This window comes from Cicer arietinum, chromosome 3 (genome assembly GCF_000331145.2).
Source record: "Cicer arietinum cultivar CDC Frontier isolate Library 1 chromosome 3, Cicar.CDCFrontier_v2.0, whole genome shotgun sequence".
Classification (NCBI taxonomy): domain Eukaryota; kingdom Viridiplantae; phylum Streptophyta; class Magnoliopsida; order Fabales; family Fabaceae; genus Cicer; species Cicer arietinum.
The window spans coordinates 62,107,963-62,125,407 of NC_021162.2; the positions used below are offsets into that span (position 1 = coordinate 62,107,963).

Sequence of the window (17,445 nt, forward strand, 5' to 3'; positions counted from 1 at the left end):
AAATAATTTTATAAATATAATATGTCAATAATATTATTTATAAATACTCGTATTTATATATTAAAATATTTAACACTTAAAATTTATTTATTTTAATTTATTCCATTTTTAATATTATTTAATATTTATTTTACTTATATATTAAAAATATTAAAAATAAACAATAAAATTAATATATAAACAAAATAAATAATAAAAATAATGTATAAATTAAAATATATAGCTACGCACAAATTAAAAATATTTATTTATGTTGTGTTATTTTTAATATTTTAATATTAAATAAAATAAATAATAAAATTAAGTTAAAATATATCATGTGGCTTTTAAGTTATACAAAAATAACGTATTAGTCTTCATCTTTTTTTTATAATAAGTTAGTCATTTATTTTATTTTTTTTAGTGGTAAGTTTGTCTTATATGTTTGTAAATATTTACACCAATTATCCTAATTTCAAACTAACAAAATTGAAATTTAAAATTCTTCAAAAAAAATCATTAAATTTATGTAATTCTTTAGAGTTTTGATTGCAACAATCATAAAAACATAAACAGTCAATCAAATTTTAGATAAATAATTAAATAAGAGATAATTTGAATGAAATACATTTTAAGATTCTTGAAATTAAACACAAAATTCTATTAATTCATATCGTAAAATTATATTAAATTTATTATGTTGTTCTTTATATGATTGATAACAATAAAATAAGTTCAGAAAAAAACTAATATATATATATATAGAGTATACGGTGAAAATTGATAGTTATTCTGAGAAATTAAAACTATTAATAATAATTATTAGATTTAATTAACGCATAACATTAAATCATCCAATCAATCACTCTTTGATACTATATGTTATAATATCTCTAAATTTATTTGCTTTCTATATTTGTAATAACTCGAATTAAAAACTCCTTAATGTTGAATCCAAAATATAAAACTCATTCTAGTAGCTGTAAGATATAATTATTTAAGGATTTTATTTTTATTTATATTTTTTTTGACTCAATAATTTTAATTTTATTAAACATGCATTTTTGTTGTTTATAAATATAAAAAACTATTCTTCAATCACCGTTTTTTGTTAATATAAATCTGAAAAAGTTTGTATTTTCAAAAAAATCCATTGAAAAATAATTTTTAAAATTAAATATAGAACTTGTATAAATTGAATTTTGAATATCATAATTCAAACTAGCCACACCAACGGTTTTATTATAATAAACAAATTAATGAATTTATTGATAAAATTGTTTATAATAGTTAATTATAAATTAATAATGCTTAAATAAAAAAATAAGTTATTAGATTATATAAACTCGAAATAATATTTTCAATAGTTAAATTACAATGATTGAAATTTTAAATTTATGAAATTTGAGCCAATAAAATATCACATTAATAATGATTGAAATTTAAAAGTTAAAATAATATTATAATAAACAATAAAAATGGAGGTTTAATAAAAATAAAATATTTGAATAAAAAATATAAAAATAATATATTTATTAAGAAGTTTTTAATTCGAGTTATTACGAAAATTGGAAAAATAAATTTAAAGATATTATAGCATATAATATGAAATAGTTATTAGTGGATCACATAAGATATTTAATTAATAACTTGATTTTATATATTAATTCAATTCAATATTATTATTAATAGTTTTTGTTTCTCACAAGAAATATCAGTTATCACTTGATACGCCCACACATATATATATATATATATATATATATATATATAAAAGACTTCGTTAACTAAATTATATGAATTAAAAAAATTGATTATAGCATTTACTTTGTTAGTAATTTAAATTATTCATTTCTTCTCATTTTATACGTGTCATTTGAATTGTGCATGATTCTTAAGAAAATGATTAGTTGTGTTAATTTCAATAATAAATTAAGTTTTATTTACTCAAATACTCTTATTAATTATAGTTAGTAGAAAAGTTTGATGAATTAAAATTCAATAAATAATAGTATATTAATAAAAAAATAGTTAATATTATATTGATACTATAAAATGACAAATAAAGAAAAAAAAATAGCAAGTAACTTCGGGTTGCTATTCATTTCGTGCTGTCAATATAGGGTTCTTCAATTTCTATTTTTATTTACAATACTTATAATTTCTTTTACGGAAATACTTTAATTTTAATCTTAAGTTTCACATTTTGATCTTTCACAAAAAAAAAAAAAATATTCCAGCCTTTCTTTTGTCTTTATTTTTTTTTAATAAAACCAAAATTATCATTTTAGATTTATTAAAACATTTTAAATAATTAAAATACAATAATAAATATATTATGATTTTAAGAATAATTCATTTAATTGTCAAATAATCCAAATTAGATATCAAATTGAGGACTGGAAAAAATATTATAAATTTTAAAAATTGGAGACATAAAAAAATGTAAGGAAACTAAAGCTACATTTAAATTAATTTTTTATTACTATTATTAGTATATATTAGATTTTAAACTTTATACTAAATTATAAATTTTTCAAATTTATTAGTAATTTAATCATAATACTCAACATAAATGTTATATTAGAAGTAGTTATTAAAATCATTAAAAGATAAATATATCAGTATATATAAATTTAATTTATGTTATGATAAATTTAATAAAAATTGTAACGACCATTAGTTGCGGACATTATGAATTAATTTTAAAAATTTAATCATAATAGAATGCATAAATGTTATATTAGAAGTAATTATTATAATCAATAAAAGAGAAATATATTAGTATATAAATTTTATTTATATTGTGATTATTTATTTCATCAGCATTTTTTTAATAAAAAATGTAACGACCTTTAGTTGCAACATTACAAATTAATTTTAAATACTATATTTAGTAAAATACTCTTCAAATTTTGGTTTACATTACGATGAATCATTATCATTAAAAGAGAATTGCATTATTGTCATTGATGATCTATATAATATTATTATGCAAAATATGTAAATGCAATATTCGTATAATATATTATTATATTATATTGTTTCATAACTTATACACTTATTATATTTTTTATGGATGTTCTTCTATACTTATTCCACTTTTATATTTATAAGTTTCAAATAAATATTAAATCAAAATAATCATATTATGATAAATCAAAATAGTATTTTATAAGTAATAACCAATTTTTTTAATAAATATAATAATAAATCAAGATTTTAATACATAACTCTTAACAATATTTTAATGATAACTGAAGTTTAAAAAATTAATAGGAATACTAATTGAGTTATAAAAGTTAATAGAGCATTTGAAAGGTGAGAATTGGAGGAAAATTAATATATACTATAGCCTATAGGTAATAGCAGTTAAGTTATTATTAAAAAAATTGAAACTATTTTTAAGTGAGATACTCTTCAAATTTTCATTTAAATTATAATGAATCATAGTCATTAAAAGAGAATTGGGTAATTTATATTGTGGTATATATATATATATATAGTATTTTATTTTTGTGAAATATATAATTTAATTACATATCGGCAAGAATTTTTGTTTTACATAAAGAAGTTGTCATGACCGTACGTAGTTGCAATAAACTATAAATTTAAATAGTGTTTATTTTATATTATGATTCAATTTTTTATTTAAACAAAAGGTGTTCAATTTTCACTTTGTGGGATCTATAATATTATTATATTATACATGTAAAGACTATAATTATATAATATTTTATTATATTATTTTATTTCATATAACTAATACACCTATTTTATTTTTGTGTGGATGTGCTTCTATTCTTCTTCCACTTGTATATTTAAAAGTTTCAAAACAAATCAAATCATGATCAATCAATATAAGTAATCACCATTTTTTAATAAATATAAAAAAAATCGAGAGTAATAAATAACTCTTAACATTGTTTTAATGATAATTGAAGTTCTACAAATTAATAGTAATACAAATGGAATTATATTTTATAAAAATACTAATAGAGGTGACAATAAGAGTAGTTCAAAAGTTTATATATACTTTACGTAATATCAATGAAATAATAATAATAATAAATAATAATAATAGTAATATTATTGTTATTATTATTATATTTTAGAGTTACAATAATTAATCGGTTGTAGTATTTGAATTGTATTATATTTCACCTATTTTATTCTCACACAAAAAATTGTATATTATTATATATTATATTATTAATTTGTTCAGTTACACCTTTTTTGTTTTATATTCTTTTTGCTTGATTTATACTATTATTTCTATATAAAAGCAACTACTGATCAAGTTTTTCAACTTTCACATATGAAGTTATCTCGATTTAATATAAATTAGTTAATGCTTATAATTCAATTATAGACACGATATTAATTAACAAAAATAAGAAAGAGACTTTGTAACTATTGAATAAATTGATTAATATTATTAAATAGAATAAAAGAGGATGATTTTTTTTAAAGTGCCACGTAGGCATAATCCTAGCCTAAAGTTAACTAAAATTTTCTTTACAAAGGTTAACTCAAGTTTCCTTTACAAATATAGAAAGTATTTATACAGAGGATTTAAGGTAGATTTGGTGGAATAGCGTTAAAATATAAATTAATAAGGTGGTTAAAAATTTAATCATCTCTATAATAAAATATTAACAGTGTTAATTATTAATATTTTTTTTTGTGAATACTAATTATTAATACTAATGATTGCATTTTTTCTTATCTTATTTTATATTTATAGTATATCTAATAAAAATGTTATTTTTATGTGATAGTGATTACAACATTTATCAACCATTAGATTATTAAAATAATAAAGTGAGAATTAAAAATAGGCGATATTTGAAGAGATTTTGGCATCCAATCCAATTATGTGGAAGAATGATCGCAATTCCAAAAAATATCAGATAAGGACAGTTTGGTAATAACATTCACCAAAACTTGGCAATCTCATAATTTCCCACATCTCTATCATTCTCTCACACGTTTGCCACTTCTTTCAATTTACCAATACCACCCTCACTTTCGCGACCACATTAATATGACACACAAACTCCAAGGTCAACTCTGTCTTTTCACGCCGCATTCTAATTCTTCTCCTCTTCACATCCACCACCACCACCATATCTCACAGTCGAGTTATTCACTCTCCGTTTTGCAATGACTCTTAATCTGTGCACCTCCCCTAAATTGGTTGGCACCGCCTTCTTCGATAGTTCTTCTTCATCGAAGCTATCAATTGGTTCATCTTCTTCATTTTCTTCTCCTATTTTAAGTTCAAAGAATGTTGGTCTCAGGAGCTTAAGCTTGAGAAAGAGTGGAAATGTGAATCTGAGTGTGAGATCGAGCTTGGAAACTGCGGGGCCCACTGTGACGGTGGGACAAGTCACTGAAGTTAACAAGGATACATTTTGGCCTATTGTCAATGCCGCCGGTGATAAGACCGTCGTCCTCGACATGTTCACCCAATGGTATAAGTACTTCATTATTTTACGACATTAAATTATTAATTTACCATTAACTAGTACTTCTATAGCATCATTTTCCTTTTTATATTATGATTTAATATATAATTATACTTTACCTTGTTTCATAATTAAATTAAGTAGCATGCGATTACCTATAAAACTTATGAGGAAATTGTTTCTGCGATCAAAGAGAGAATAAGGGTAGAAGACATCTATAACAACTTATGGCACAATTTAGATAAACAATTTAATTAAGCGTGCGTGTTTATGCTATAAGCTATTTCTATGCTAAAATATAAAATAAAATTAAACTGTTTTAAGTTGTTTTCATAAGGCATCTTGGAGAAATTATGGAAATAAACTGTGTTCGGTTGTCCGCGTCACCAGTACCACATTAACACATTAATTACATTCAATTAATTCAATTTCTCAAATTAATATTGGTGTCGGCGTGTTAGTGTTAGTGTCATGTCCGTGTTGTTGTCCCTGTTTCATAGCTGAAAATAGTTTACAAACATGTCATAAGCTATTTTCATAATTTCCCTCAAACAGTCTCACAAGTGTCTATGTTAGTAGGTAAGTTCAAATAAGTCAATCCAAACAACCAAATGACGATACACTATCTTAAAAACTTTATGAAGATAAATAAGGTGAAAATAGCTTATGAACTATAAATGTAACCAAACACAAATCTCTAATTAATAGCTAACTATTGTTGATAAAAAGTGGGTTTCTAAACTAAGGGGTTTATTAGAGGGAGAAGTCAGAATTTTTAACAGTTGACGAAACAATCAAGGGAGTGGAGTCACATAAAACTACAATTTGTTATGCACATCCATGCATTTTATCATAATTGCAACTGTTATAAAGTGAACCCTTACTCTAATATAGAATGCCCACATTTGAGGTAAAAAGAAGAGGAGGTAATTCACTTCTTAAGGGAACTTAATTTCTGACAAAGTGGGAATAAAGTAACATGACTAAAGTACTTGTACGTAGGCTGAATAACAAAAGTAATACTTAGCATTCATGCTTTCCAGTCTGTTGAAAACTTCAAATTTGGCCTTTGGCATACAATTAGCATCAATTTTTTTGATAATAACGTGTTCCGGGATGGAATTCTAGATTCAGCTGCTAATTTTGGGTTACTCGGCTAGGGTTTTTTGAGTCTCCTATGTGTTCGGGCTCCTTTTGGCCTATCTTGCCTGGGACCCTCAGACTTTGGTCAGAGCAATCGGGCTACAGTGTAATGTGCAAAGGGGCACGTAACTCAGCGTGTTCGGGCCATTCTAGAATTCTCTCATTTAGGCCCGATCCGAGCATAACAAGTATTTTATGATGGCCCATAACCCCAAGCATTAGGCTTCAAGGGCGAGATGCTTAAGAACACGGGCTAGGAATGGCAAAATGTTGGGACTGTCCAATATGTTTAGCAAAGACCAATTCATGGTCTACTCTTGGGATAAAGTTGTGTTATTGTTTGGGATATGAAGTATATGGACCCACGCATATGGATTATTGATAACTTGCTTTAGCTTGCAGAAGAAGAGTAACTTTTTTTTTTTCTCTCTTTCTTCATGTGCATAAGAATGGATTGTTCATGAGTGATATTGAGATGTCATATGACCTAAATAGTGATCAGCTGATCATTTCATTAGTTTACAGTAAAGTAAGAAAAACCAGTTTCTTTGGGATACAACAAAAACAAAGTTGATAAAAGGTTAATTGATTTTGGTCATTCAGACTCATTTTCTGGTGTGGTTCTGCAGGAATGGTTATGCTATGGTTACAATTTTGATCGATCCTTTATGACATTGCCAAGTGGATATTTGGATAACCTTGGAATTGGATATGATTTATCATGAATTTTGCAGGTGTGGTCCCTGCAAAGTGATAGCTCCAAAATTCAAAGAATTATCTGAGAAGTATTTGGATGTTGTTTTTCTAAAGCTTGATTGCAACCAAGATAACAAGGTATGGATGTAATGTACTCCCTCCATCTCATTATAAAGTGTCATGTTTGAAATAGTTATATCTCAAATTATTTGTCATTTTAGAACAAACACCAAGAGAACATTTCTCACTTTTTTCCAACAACACCCTCCCTCCTTTAAATGAATAGTCTACATAACTATTTTATTACTACTACTTTCAATCACTCTAATTAATGAGTATTTTAGGCTATACACATTAGAGAAATCAACCTAAGTTATCATTTTCTTAAGAAGTGTGCATTACCTAAAATGACATAGTATATATAATGGTTATTGGCAGCCCTTGGCAAAAGAGCTAGGACTTAAAGTGGTTCCCACTTTTAAAATTCTAAAGGACAGCAAGGTTGTAAAAGAAGTAACTGGAGCTAAATATGATGATTTGGTCGCTGCTATTAACACTGTTCGGTCTAGCTAAACAATATTACTAGTATAAGTATTTTCTTGTCTATGTAAAAAGATCATGCTTGATACCCTCTGTAAGTATTTTTAATGCAATTGTAAGCTGCTGAGTGGAAGATGAGGAAATGTCATCATGTTATTGTTGTAAGTTGTAATGTAATTAATTATTCCCTATGCCTAGGGAAGAGTTGTTTAAAATTATTTCTGTTACGAACAGATTGCTTTTACTAGTTCTTTTGAAAAGATAAAACTGTATGAAATAAATATGAATTGAGCCAGTGCTGTCAAGGGATATCTAATCTACGGGGGTTTTATGGTATGTCAAAACAATGCCCAATTGATAATGTCTAGCAACCCGAGATAGACTAAACTAAGCCTATTTTAGGGAGTTTGGAGGGATAGGGAGAGACTATTTTGAAGATAAAGGAATAAGTAAAGGAAAGGTTGAGGACTAAAACTTTTTAATATGGGAACTAAAAGAATACATTAGGGAGGAATTTGGAAGTATTTGAATTAATTTTAAAATTCATTTATTCTCTCTATATTATAATACTCTCAAAACAAAAATAATATTGCTCAAAGTATTTTTTTTATCTCTTTTCTTTCAAAACTATTCAAGAAAAGTGAGTAATTAGAGGAATTTTGTATCACGAAGAAAAAAAACCTTTCTAAGACCCTCTCTTAAAGTTCTTTCTTCATTCGATTTTTTCCTTCATTTTTAAATTTTTTTCTCTCCTTTGTTTAAACTCTCAAAAAGAGTCTTAAGAAACAAATTTATCTAAAATCTCTAAAGAACTTCCATTTGAAGTTTGACCTATGTGAGAGAGGGTACTATCTAATTGCTAAATTTTAATTGTGCAAACTGATGTACAAAAAGTTGTCTCAATCGAATGAAATATCTTTGATGTAGATGAGAAAAAATGAATCTAATGACCATTCCTCTAAAGTAGTTGCATACTCAAAGATCCTAGCAAATCCCAAATAGTTGAAATTGTGTGGCATTCCCCTAAAGTATGAAACAAAAATTTAGTGGGCAGAACACATTTTGGACAAATAATCATTTGATGGAGAAAAAATATTTCTAAAAAGTGTGAGTGATGACAAAATGTTGAAAAGACAATGTTGGTTGGTTTGTGAAGATAGTTGTAAAATAAATTCGGTGAATTCTGTATCAATAAATGATTAGTAGTCTAATCAACATATATACTTATCATTTTCCAATTTGGCCATAATTGTGTATGTCACAAATCCTCAAATGGATATAAGAAATGTGAACAAATTGAATAAGAACATATGCAATCTTTTTCTGGTAGCCATTTATCATACCACAAATACACTTTGAAAGGAATTGCAATTAAGAATATATCTATGATTATTAAGTATTTAATTTAGTTGTAGTTTTAATTCCTTTATTATTATTATTATTATTAATTTATAAAATTGATTCTCTATTTTAATAATCGATAAACTTGGTTTTCTATCTAAATGTATCAATTATTCGTTGTTGTTAATTAAATTAAAAATATAAAAAAAAAATCGAAATAAAAAATTAAGTTTTTACGGTGTTTTATTCAAATTTAATAGGTGTTAATTATTTTACATTATCATATGTCACGTTATTTAAATAATCTCACATTGTAATTTTTTAATTAAAAAATTAGACAAATTTCAAAAATAGATAAAAATATAAAAATTAAAATTGCAATTTCGTGAAACAATGACCCACAATTTATGAAGAATATGCATGATTTTTCAAATATGCTTCTCTAACCAAGAAATATTAGATGCTCTAGAATTTTAATTTACAATAGTTTTCATTTTAAATTACCTCTTCGCAGTCTTTCACGTTTTATTCAGTTTTAAACTTTTATCATTTTCCCAAACACGCTATAAATTGAATATGGATTGTGCATACAAGAAGGAGTTGTCTACTGTGTCTCTCCAATTATATTACCAGCCATGTTTATGCAAAACAATTAATTATGATGAAGATGATCATGACTGTCCTGTCATCCATGTGATGCTAGCACAGGTAACCCGAAACGATGAAATCGATAAAAAAAATTGAAACGAATAAAGGTAGAGATTTGGATATGATTATTTGTTATTAAATTAATTAGTTCGAGTAAGCAACAACAACTGATAGTGGCGGAGGGTCCAACCAACCAGATTTACCTGTAAAAAGAATCAAAGAATGTATAGGTTTTGAATTTTGACTACATCCACCCAACGAGAGACCGCCACGTCAGAACCTCTGATGCGGAGTTAAATGACGAAAATACCCCCAATATAGTAATGAGGAAGAAATAAAACAAAATGAGTTCTTTTATTCGCTGGGGGCGGAATTGGGAAAAAACAAGGTGGAAGTTTCTGATTTGCTCGTGTGACACCAGAACTCATAACAAGTCAAATAGATTGGGCGCAACAAATGAATTAATGAACTAATAATTAAAAACTGAGTAGGAGTGTCCGAGTCTGGGAAATTTAAAAGAAGAAAAGAGCGAAAGTAAAAGAGAGAGAAACGAAGAAGAGAGAAGAGGGAAAAATGTGTGGAATATTTGCATATCTGAATTACAACGTGAAAAGAGAGAGAAGTTACATCTTGCAAGTTCTCTTCAACGGTTTAAGACGGTTAGAGTATCGCGGTTACGATTCAGCCGGAATCGCCATCGATTCTCCTTCCAGACCTCAATGCTCCTCCGATTCCGATTTAACTTCATCTCCTCCTCTCGTCTTCCGCCAAGAAGGAAACATTGAGTCACTCGTTAAATCTGTCTACCAAGGTTTAATTCTTCTTCTTGATCTTTTCTTTTTGTTCATTAATTTTTTATATTCGGCATTGCAATTGTGTGTTGAATTGCATGGAAACAGAGGTTGGTGAAACAGAACTGAACTTGGAGGAATGTTTCAGCACTCACGCTGGAATTGCGCACACGCGCTGGGCTACACACGGTGAACCTGCACAGAGGAACAGTCATCCCCAAACTTCAGGTCCTGCCAATGAATTCATGGTTGTTCACAATGGTGTTATCACTAATTATGAGGTATTATAGTACTCTACAATTGAATTACATTGCATGAACTCTTATTTCATTTTCCTTGTAGATTAATATGCTGTAGTCTGTGAATTTGAGGCTTTTCTTTTGTTGCGTGTTCAGGTTTTGAAGGCAACATTGCTTCGACATGGTTTCATCTTTGAATCGGAAACTGATACCGAAGTCATTCCCAAGCTTGCCAAGTTTGTTTATGACAAAGCAACTGAAGCCGCTGGTAATTTTTATTGCTGAATTTGTTTACATATAATTTATAGGATTAAGTTATGTATGCATACATCTTGTTTTTTTACATGCAATAATTGTGAAGTGTAATATATAAATTGTGAAAGAGAAGGACTGAAGGAGAGAAGGTGGAGATTTACAAAGTGACCATTTTAGTACCGAAATTCTAGACTGATTTTTTTTTTATAGTTTGTTTTAACAATGATGTTGCCGTTTGGTTCCCAATAATATGATAAGCTTGCATGTTTTGAGTTTGAATCACTATCCCACTAATATGAAAAGTGTACACTATCCCAATGATGTTGCCGTTAATTCAGATGTATTTTGTTACCTTCCGAAATTCTAGACCGTTTGGTATTTTCTCATGTGTTTACAATTAATAGATGCAGGTGGTCAGGTTGTTACCTTCAGTCAAGTTGTCCTTGAAGTTATGAGGCATCTTGAAGGAGCCTATGCACTTATTTTCAAAAGTGTACACTATCCTAATGAATTGATTGCTTGCAAGCGCGGTAGCCCGCTGCTCCTAGGTGTTAAAGTAAGTTAAATTTGATTTAGCGATTCAGTTTCTTAGATCAGTTACCTACCAGCATTGATAGTTCGGGGTTATTTCCTGGCAGTGATTGTTTTGGTTTTACCTGTCTCTCTTGACTTCATTAATGACACTTCTAGTTAGACAGCCTAAAGACCTCTTAGGAATATAGTTGTTTTTGTAGGCACTCAGTGTCTTGACACATAAAAGAGGGCCAATTATTGAAATGCTGTCTCTTGTTTGTGTATATAGTCAGATGTATTTTGTTAAATAATGCATATATTGGAGCTTAGGTTTCACTTTATACAGTGCTCACTGCAAATGAGCCTTCTTTGCTCTACCCAAAACAGGTAAAACCACATGAGAAGGTTTCCCATTAACAAACTGGAAATAGAACCTATTGGAATTTATTTGAGTTATCTAAGGCAACTGACCTACTATACGCCAATGCAAAGGGATAGCCGTGGATTCAAACTATCAATAATTTTGAGTAATAATGCTTCTTTATCAGTAACGTGTGCCCTAGGAAAAAAATCAGGGAATAATTAAAAGCATTTTGAACATAACAGTTGTGAATGCAGTACATATTGCATAAATGAAAAAGGTAGAAGCAAATGAAAGGAAATTGAGATAGTTCGTTGTTATTCATCACTAAACGATTCTCCTTTGCTTTCTATCGAGTATTTCACAATACCACCTTTTATAGTTTTAATTTATTTTTCATGGTTAATATGTAAATTGAGTGAGGATGAAGAATTTCTGATTGACATTGTTTGAACTAATTAGTACTCTAATTTCAGGAATTGACAGAAAATAAGGATAACGGTTCAGCCTTTGAGGAAAACAAATTCCTATCAAAAGATGGAAAGCCCAAAGAACTGTTTTTGTCCAGTGATGCAAATGCTGTGGTTGAGCATACCAAGAAAGTTCTAGTTATTGAGGATGGCGAAGTTGTGCATCTCAAGGTAGATATTGTTGAAGTTGTGAGATTTTAGAGAAAATAATAAGGGTTTGAATATTATTGATAATAGCTTTATGTTAACTTGATTAAAAAAGACTCAATATTAATCTCTATTTACAGAGAAACATAGACTCAATCTTAAATCAGGAACAAATCATAATAATGAGAAATATTCTAAGATATTTTATGATTATAAATTGATACTTTAATATAATATAATAGATATTATAAGATATTTTCTAATACTCTAACATGTACAACAACCTTCCTTTTTCAAAGTAGTGCTTGCATGTTAATGTGTTTTTATGTCTATTGGCACACTTCAAATCACTGAAATTTATAGTAACTTAACCTCACAAATATTTCTGTAAGAATGGTGGATTTTTGCAAAAATTGTTTTCATGATTTCTTAATTGCTTTACTTCATCTATCCCTTACGGCTTATACTTCTCCCTTTTTGGCATGATGACATGAGATGATATCTTCTATCCACGGTTACTCTATGTTGCATTTGGTTAATGGATCTACGTGCTGGTTATAATCACGTCAATTAGAAATAACGTATTTTGTCTTACTCGGAAATGGTTGTTTCAGGATGGTGGGGTTTCTATTTTGAAGTATGAGAATGACATGGGCGAACTTGGAGCTTCTCTCTCCAGAACTTCTTCAGTGCGACGTGCATTATCAGTTCTTGAAATGGAGGTTGAGCAAATAAACAAAGGACATTATGAGCATTATATGCAGAAGGAAATTCATGAGCAACCAGAGTCTCTAACAACCACTATGAGGGGGAGGCTTATACGTCGGGGATCTAGCAAATCCAAGTCTGTTCTGTTGGGTGGACTGAAGGATCACCTCAAAACCATCAGGCGAAGTAGAAGAATAGTTTTCATTGGTTGCGGCACAAGTTATAATGCTGCTTTGGCAGCTAGACCCATCTTGGAAGAACTTTCTGGTCAGTGCTGTATGACTTCAATTTTTTGTAAGTTTCGCATATTTAAATTTTGTTGTTATAATGTTTTATTCTATACATTGCATTATAGGTGTTCCTGTTACTATGGAAATTGCTAGTGATTTATTGGATAGGGAGGGGCCAATTTACAGAGAAGATACAGCCGTTTTTGTTAGTCAATCTGGTGAAACTGCAGATACTTTACTTGCACTGCAATATGCTCTAGACAATGGTGCATTATGTGTTGGGATAACAAATACTGTTGGTAGTGCAATAGCAAGGAATACACATTGTGGTGTTCATATAAATGCTGGTGCGGAAATCGGTGTGGCAAGTACCAAGGTACATGTTGTATTTAAATGATGTCATTTTCTTCATTTATTTTTTTTATATATTTTCCTATTATTGATTTAACCAATGGCCTACTCATACATTTACAACTACTATAGGCATACACGAGCCAAATAGTAGTGATGGCCATGTTGGCTCTCGCAATAGGAGGTGATACTATTTCCAATCAAGCGCGGAGAGAAGCTATTGTAGATGGTCTTTATGACCTGCCAAGTGAGTTTCTGTTGGCTGAGCATAACTAAGTTTTTTTCATTTCGTAAGAGCTGATTACTAGAATTTAGTATATTTCACCAAACGTATACAAAAATGGTATTGTTATGTCTGATTTTTGTGAACAGTATAGGTTTAGTTGGATAGGCGAGAGAAGAAATAAAAGAAAAGTTAAAATTTTGAAGACATGCTTAGAAACACGGTTTTCATCTAAAGAAGACAAAGTATATGAAATGTAAACTTACCAAGAAATGCACAAATACTAGTTTAGATGTGAAAAACAGAGAACATAGCATGCCACAATTCTCACGTTTAAGTATCTCGCGTGTCAATCATACAAAACAATAAAGAAATTAGAACTTCAGGAGTTATAGACAACTTTCATTTAAGTCAAACTAATTTTTTATGATGAATCCTTCAAAATACTGTAGAAAATACCACATAAAGTAGATCAGTAGTAGTTGTAGAAATAATCTAATTAAAATGTTTAATTGTAGACAAAGTCAGAGAGGTCCTAGAGCTTGATCAAGAGATGAAGGATCTAGCAAATCTGTTGATTGCTGAGCAGTCTCTTCTTGTCTTTGGGAGAGGATACAACTATGCAACCGCTCTGGAGGGAGCTTTGAAAGTAAAGGAAGTGGCACTTATGCATAGTGAAGGGATACTCGCAGGTGAAATGAAGCATGGTCCTTTGGCATTAGTGGATGAAAATCTTCCCATTGTTGTTATAGCTACACACGATGCTTGCTTCAGGTTGGTTGTATTGAGTGTTGAGTAGCTTAATGATCTGAATTAGGAGTTTCACATTGACAACTTTTACATTTGGCAGCAAACAGCAGTCTGTTATTCAGCAACTTCATGCCCGCAGGGGTCGCCTGATAGTTATGTGTTCAAAAGGGGATGCTGCTTCTGTATGCCCTGGTGAATCTTGTAGAGCAATTGAAGTTCCACAGGTTGTGGACTGTCTTCAACCTGTAATTAATGTAGTTCCATTACAGGTATGTTTATAACCTATTTCCCTGCTTTATTTTATCTTTAAAACATAGGTAGTTCACATAACAAAGGGATAATGTTTCAATATTAGCATAAAAAATTATTTGTCTATCTTTATATAGACATATTCCAAATGCATGTTTGGTTTCATGATTAGATTATCAAAATCACGGTGAGCCACCGTGATTTTGCCAAACTCGCCGAGAAATCAAATATGCACTGTGGTGACACTGGAAAGTGATTTTCTTTTCATTATTATTCCATGAGCTTCATGGTATTTCCTCATTTTGAATATAAATATATCTGTCTAGATTATATGCAAATTTTGCAGTTCTATTTTCTTGTCACCTAAAATAATTGGCTAGCTTGTTCTTTTGTATTCTTCAAAAGAAGATTTGTATGTAATATTACTTGAACATAATATTTCTTTCTGATGCAGTTGCTGGCATATCATCTCACTGTACTGAGGGGATTTAATGTCGACCAGCCTCGTAATCTTGCCAAGAGTGTTACAACACAGTAAAGTAGTTTGTTAACTAAGGAGAGAGGGAGAAGTTCGTCGAGTTCTCTTTCTATTATTCTGACAACATATAATATCAGAGCCCTTTAAAAAACTCCCCATACACTAAAACATGATTGTGCTTCATGAACGCTTCAATTCTTTATCATGGACAGGGTGGCAAACTAGCATATTTAAATTGATAGATGCAGGCTCACTGGTTTATCTACAAGCCACCTTCTCACAGGCAGAATAGACATCAATCATTTGAGATATTTGATGTGTTTGTTTGATATGGTCGGAATTACAGAGAGATGTTTTTAACTGCGTGTAACGATGTTGTTGGCTCATTATACATTAGGAACATATCCTGTAGAAATATTTTTTAGTTCAAAATTCAATTAGTCCTGATTTTTATTCACTCAGGCTCTTAAATAATAAAAAAATGGTATCTCAAATCTATTATCACTATCTATTTTATCTATTTATGTTCTTTTAAAAAAAATATATCTATCTATCAGAGCTATCATCTCAACTTCTGAAATCCTCGCTATTTCAGCCATATAAGCAAATTCTTAACATTGGTACTATTTGGAAGAATCTTTTGAAATTTTTCTTTCTAATAACTATCAATTTTCATAACTTATGAAATCATTTGTTCTTTTGATCTTTGTCATATAAACATTATATTAGTTTTTGGTCAATAATCAAAATGCGGTTATTAATAAATTTCATAAAAAGTTTAATTTTCATGCTCTTAAGTAAAAAAATTTACACAATTGGCAAATCATGACCAATCATGTGAGTGACTTATGTTTGAAAATCACATCGACTCACTGTGATTTTGATAATTTTAGTCTGATGGCAAACATGCACTAAATAGTTACGACAAAAATCTAATATTATTAAAGATCTATCGGTTACAATTAATTGATAGTGTATATAAATTAACTATATATTGTCATAAATTATATGTGGTAAAGATATTTTTAGAAAAATAAATAATGGGTATATCATTGAGTTTTTTTTATGTACTTAATATATCATTGAATTCATAAAGCCTTATTCTTAGTTATAAAAATATACCATCTTAGTTATCTTAGGAGTGAATATAAAGTCTCATTAATACCATCTTAATACAATCTTGATACCATCTTAATTATCTTAGGAGTGAATATAAAGTCTCATTAATTTAACCCGTATAATAGCACAGATTTATATCTAGTAACTATTTTTACATTTTAAGTTGAATAAACATACTCATAAAAAAATGAATAATATATTACTAGGAAATAAAATAAAATAAAATATTGCTAGTGGAGGCTAGAAAGTAGAAACACTCATCAACTCAAAGTTTCAATACTTTTCTTTTAAATACAGAAATATAATAACCAAAGTAGCATTAATTTATCAGTGATATCTGGCATCCAATATCAAGAAGTAGCTACTAACTAATATCCTTCTTGTTATATTAAAAAAAAAATTGCTCATCTTTTAATTTAAAAATAAAACGATAAAGTTTGTAGCATGTGTTCCATACTTCCATTTCTACGATATCTTTTCTCCCCACAACATTATTATCACTACATGCAATATTTGAAGGTCCCACAGCACAAGCCATGCCAATGCCGTTCAATGAATGTTCAGTGTCTTATCATTACGCATTTTACAAATATCTACCATCAATACAGTTCATGAATTTGGCCAAAAAGATATTAAGCATAGATTTGATCATTTGAGCTAAGAGGGGAAAAAAAATCATGAATGACAAGAAATTCACCTAAAATTGATTACAGTTGGATTACGCATGTAGTAATGTCACAATT

General features: G+C 28.8%; 2 protein-coding genes across 3 annotated transcripts; both read left to right on the top strand.

Annotated features, from left to right (window-relative positions):
* The first annotated feature begins 5,067 nt into the window (after positions 1-5,067).
* On the top strand, positions 5,068-8,062 carry LOC101511948 (thioredoxin F-type, chloroplastic-like). The gene is made up of 3 exons (XM_004492791.3): positions 5,068-5,456; positions 7,328-7,427; positions 7,728-8,062. The coding sequence occupies exons 1-3, from the start codon at positions 5,146-5,148 to the stop codon at positions 7,860-7,862; spliced, it is 546 nt and encodes a 181-aa protein (XP_004492848.1). The 5' UTR covers positions 5,068-5,145; the 3' UTR covers positions 7,863-8,062.
* A 2,130-nt stretch (positions 8,063-10,192) lies between these two features.
* On the top strand, positions 10,193-16,040 carry LOC101512277 (glutamine--fructose-6-phosphate aminotransferase [isomerizing] 1). 2 transcript variants are annotated; one of them, XM_004492792.4, is made up of 11 exons: positions 10,193-10,629; positions 10,718-10,890; positions 11,005-11,116; positions 11,508-11,659; positions 12,454-12,618; positions 13,209-13,569; positions 13,658-13,908; positions 14,016-14,130; positions 14,625-14,880; positions 14,957-15,125; positions 15,560-16,040. In XM_004492792.4, exons 1-11 carry the CDS (start codon positions 10,392-10,394, stop codon positions 15,641-15,643), a joined length of 2,076 nt encoding a protein of 691 aa, XP_004492849.1. In that variant the 5' UTR covers positions 10,193-10,391; the 3' UTR covers positions 15,644-16,040. The 2 variants fall into 2 exon arrangements, with proteins under 2 accessions (XP_004492849.1, XP_004492850.1); XM_004492793.4 differs by having other exon boundaries at positions 11,514-11,659.
* The last annotated feature ends 1,405 nt before the right edge of the window (positions 16,041-17,445 follow it).

Bases quoted from the DNA above. Each gene is read 5' to 3' on its own strand.
- LOC101511948 (XM_004492791.3), top strand. From the start codon at position 5,146: ATGACTCTTAATCTGTGCACCTCCCCTAAATTGGTTGGCACCGCCTTC. The intron at 5,457-7,327 runs GTATAAGTACTT...TGAATTTTGCAG, and splicing joins CTCGACATGTTCACCCAATG to GTGTGGTCCCTGCAAAGTGA. The intron at 7,428-7,727 runs GTATGGATGTAA...GGTTATTGGCAG, and splicing joins ATTGCAACCAAGATAACAAG to CCCTTGGCAAAAGAGCTAGG.
- LOC101512277 (XM_004492792.4), top strand. From the start codon at position 10,392: ATGTGTGGAATATTTGCATATCTGAATTACAACGTGAAAAGAGAGAGA. The intron at 12,619-13,208 runs GTAGATATTGTT...TGGTTGTTTCAG, and splicing joins GCGAAGTTGTGCATCTCAAG to GATGGTGGGGTTTCTATTTT. The intron at 14,131-14,624 runs GTGAGTTTCTGT...GTTTAATTGTAG, and splicing joins TGGTCTTTATGACCTGCCAA to ACAAAGTCAGAGAGGTCCTA.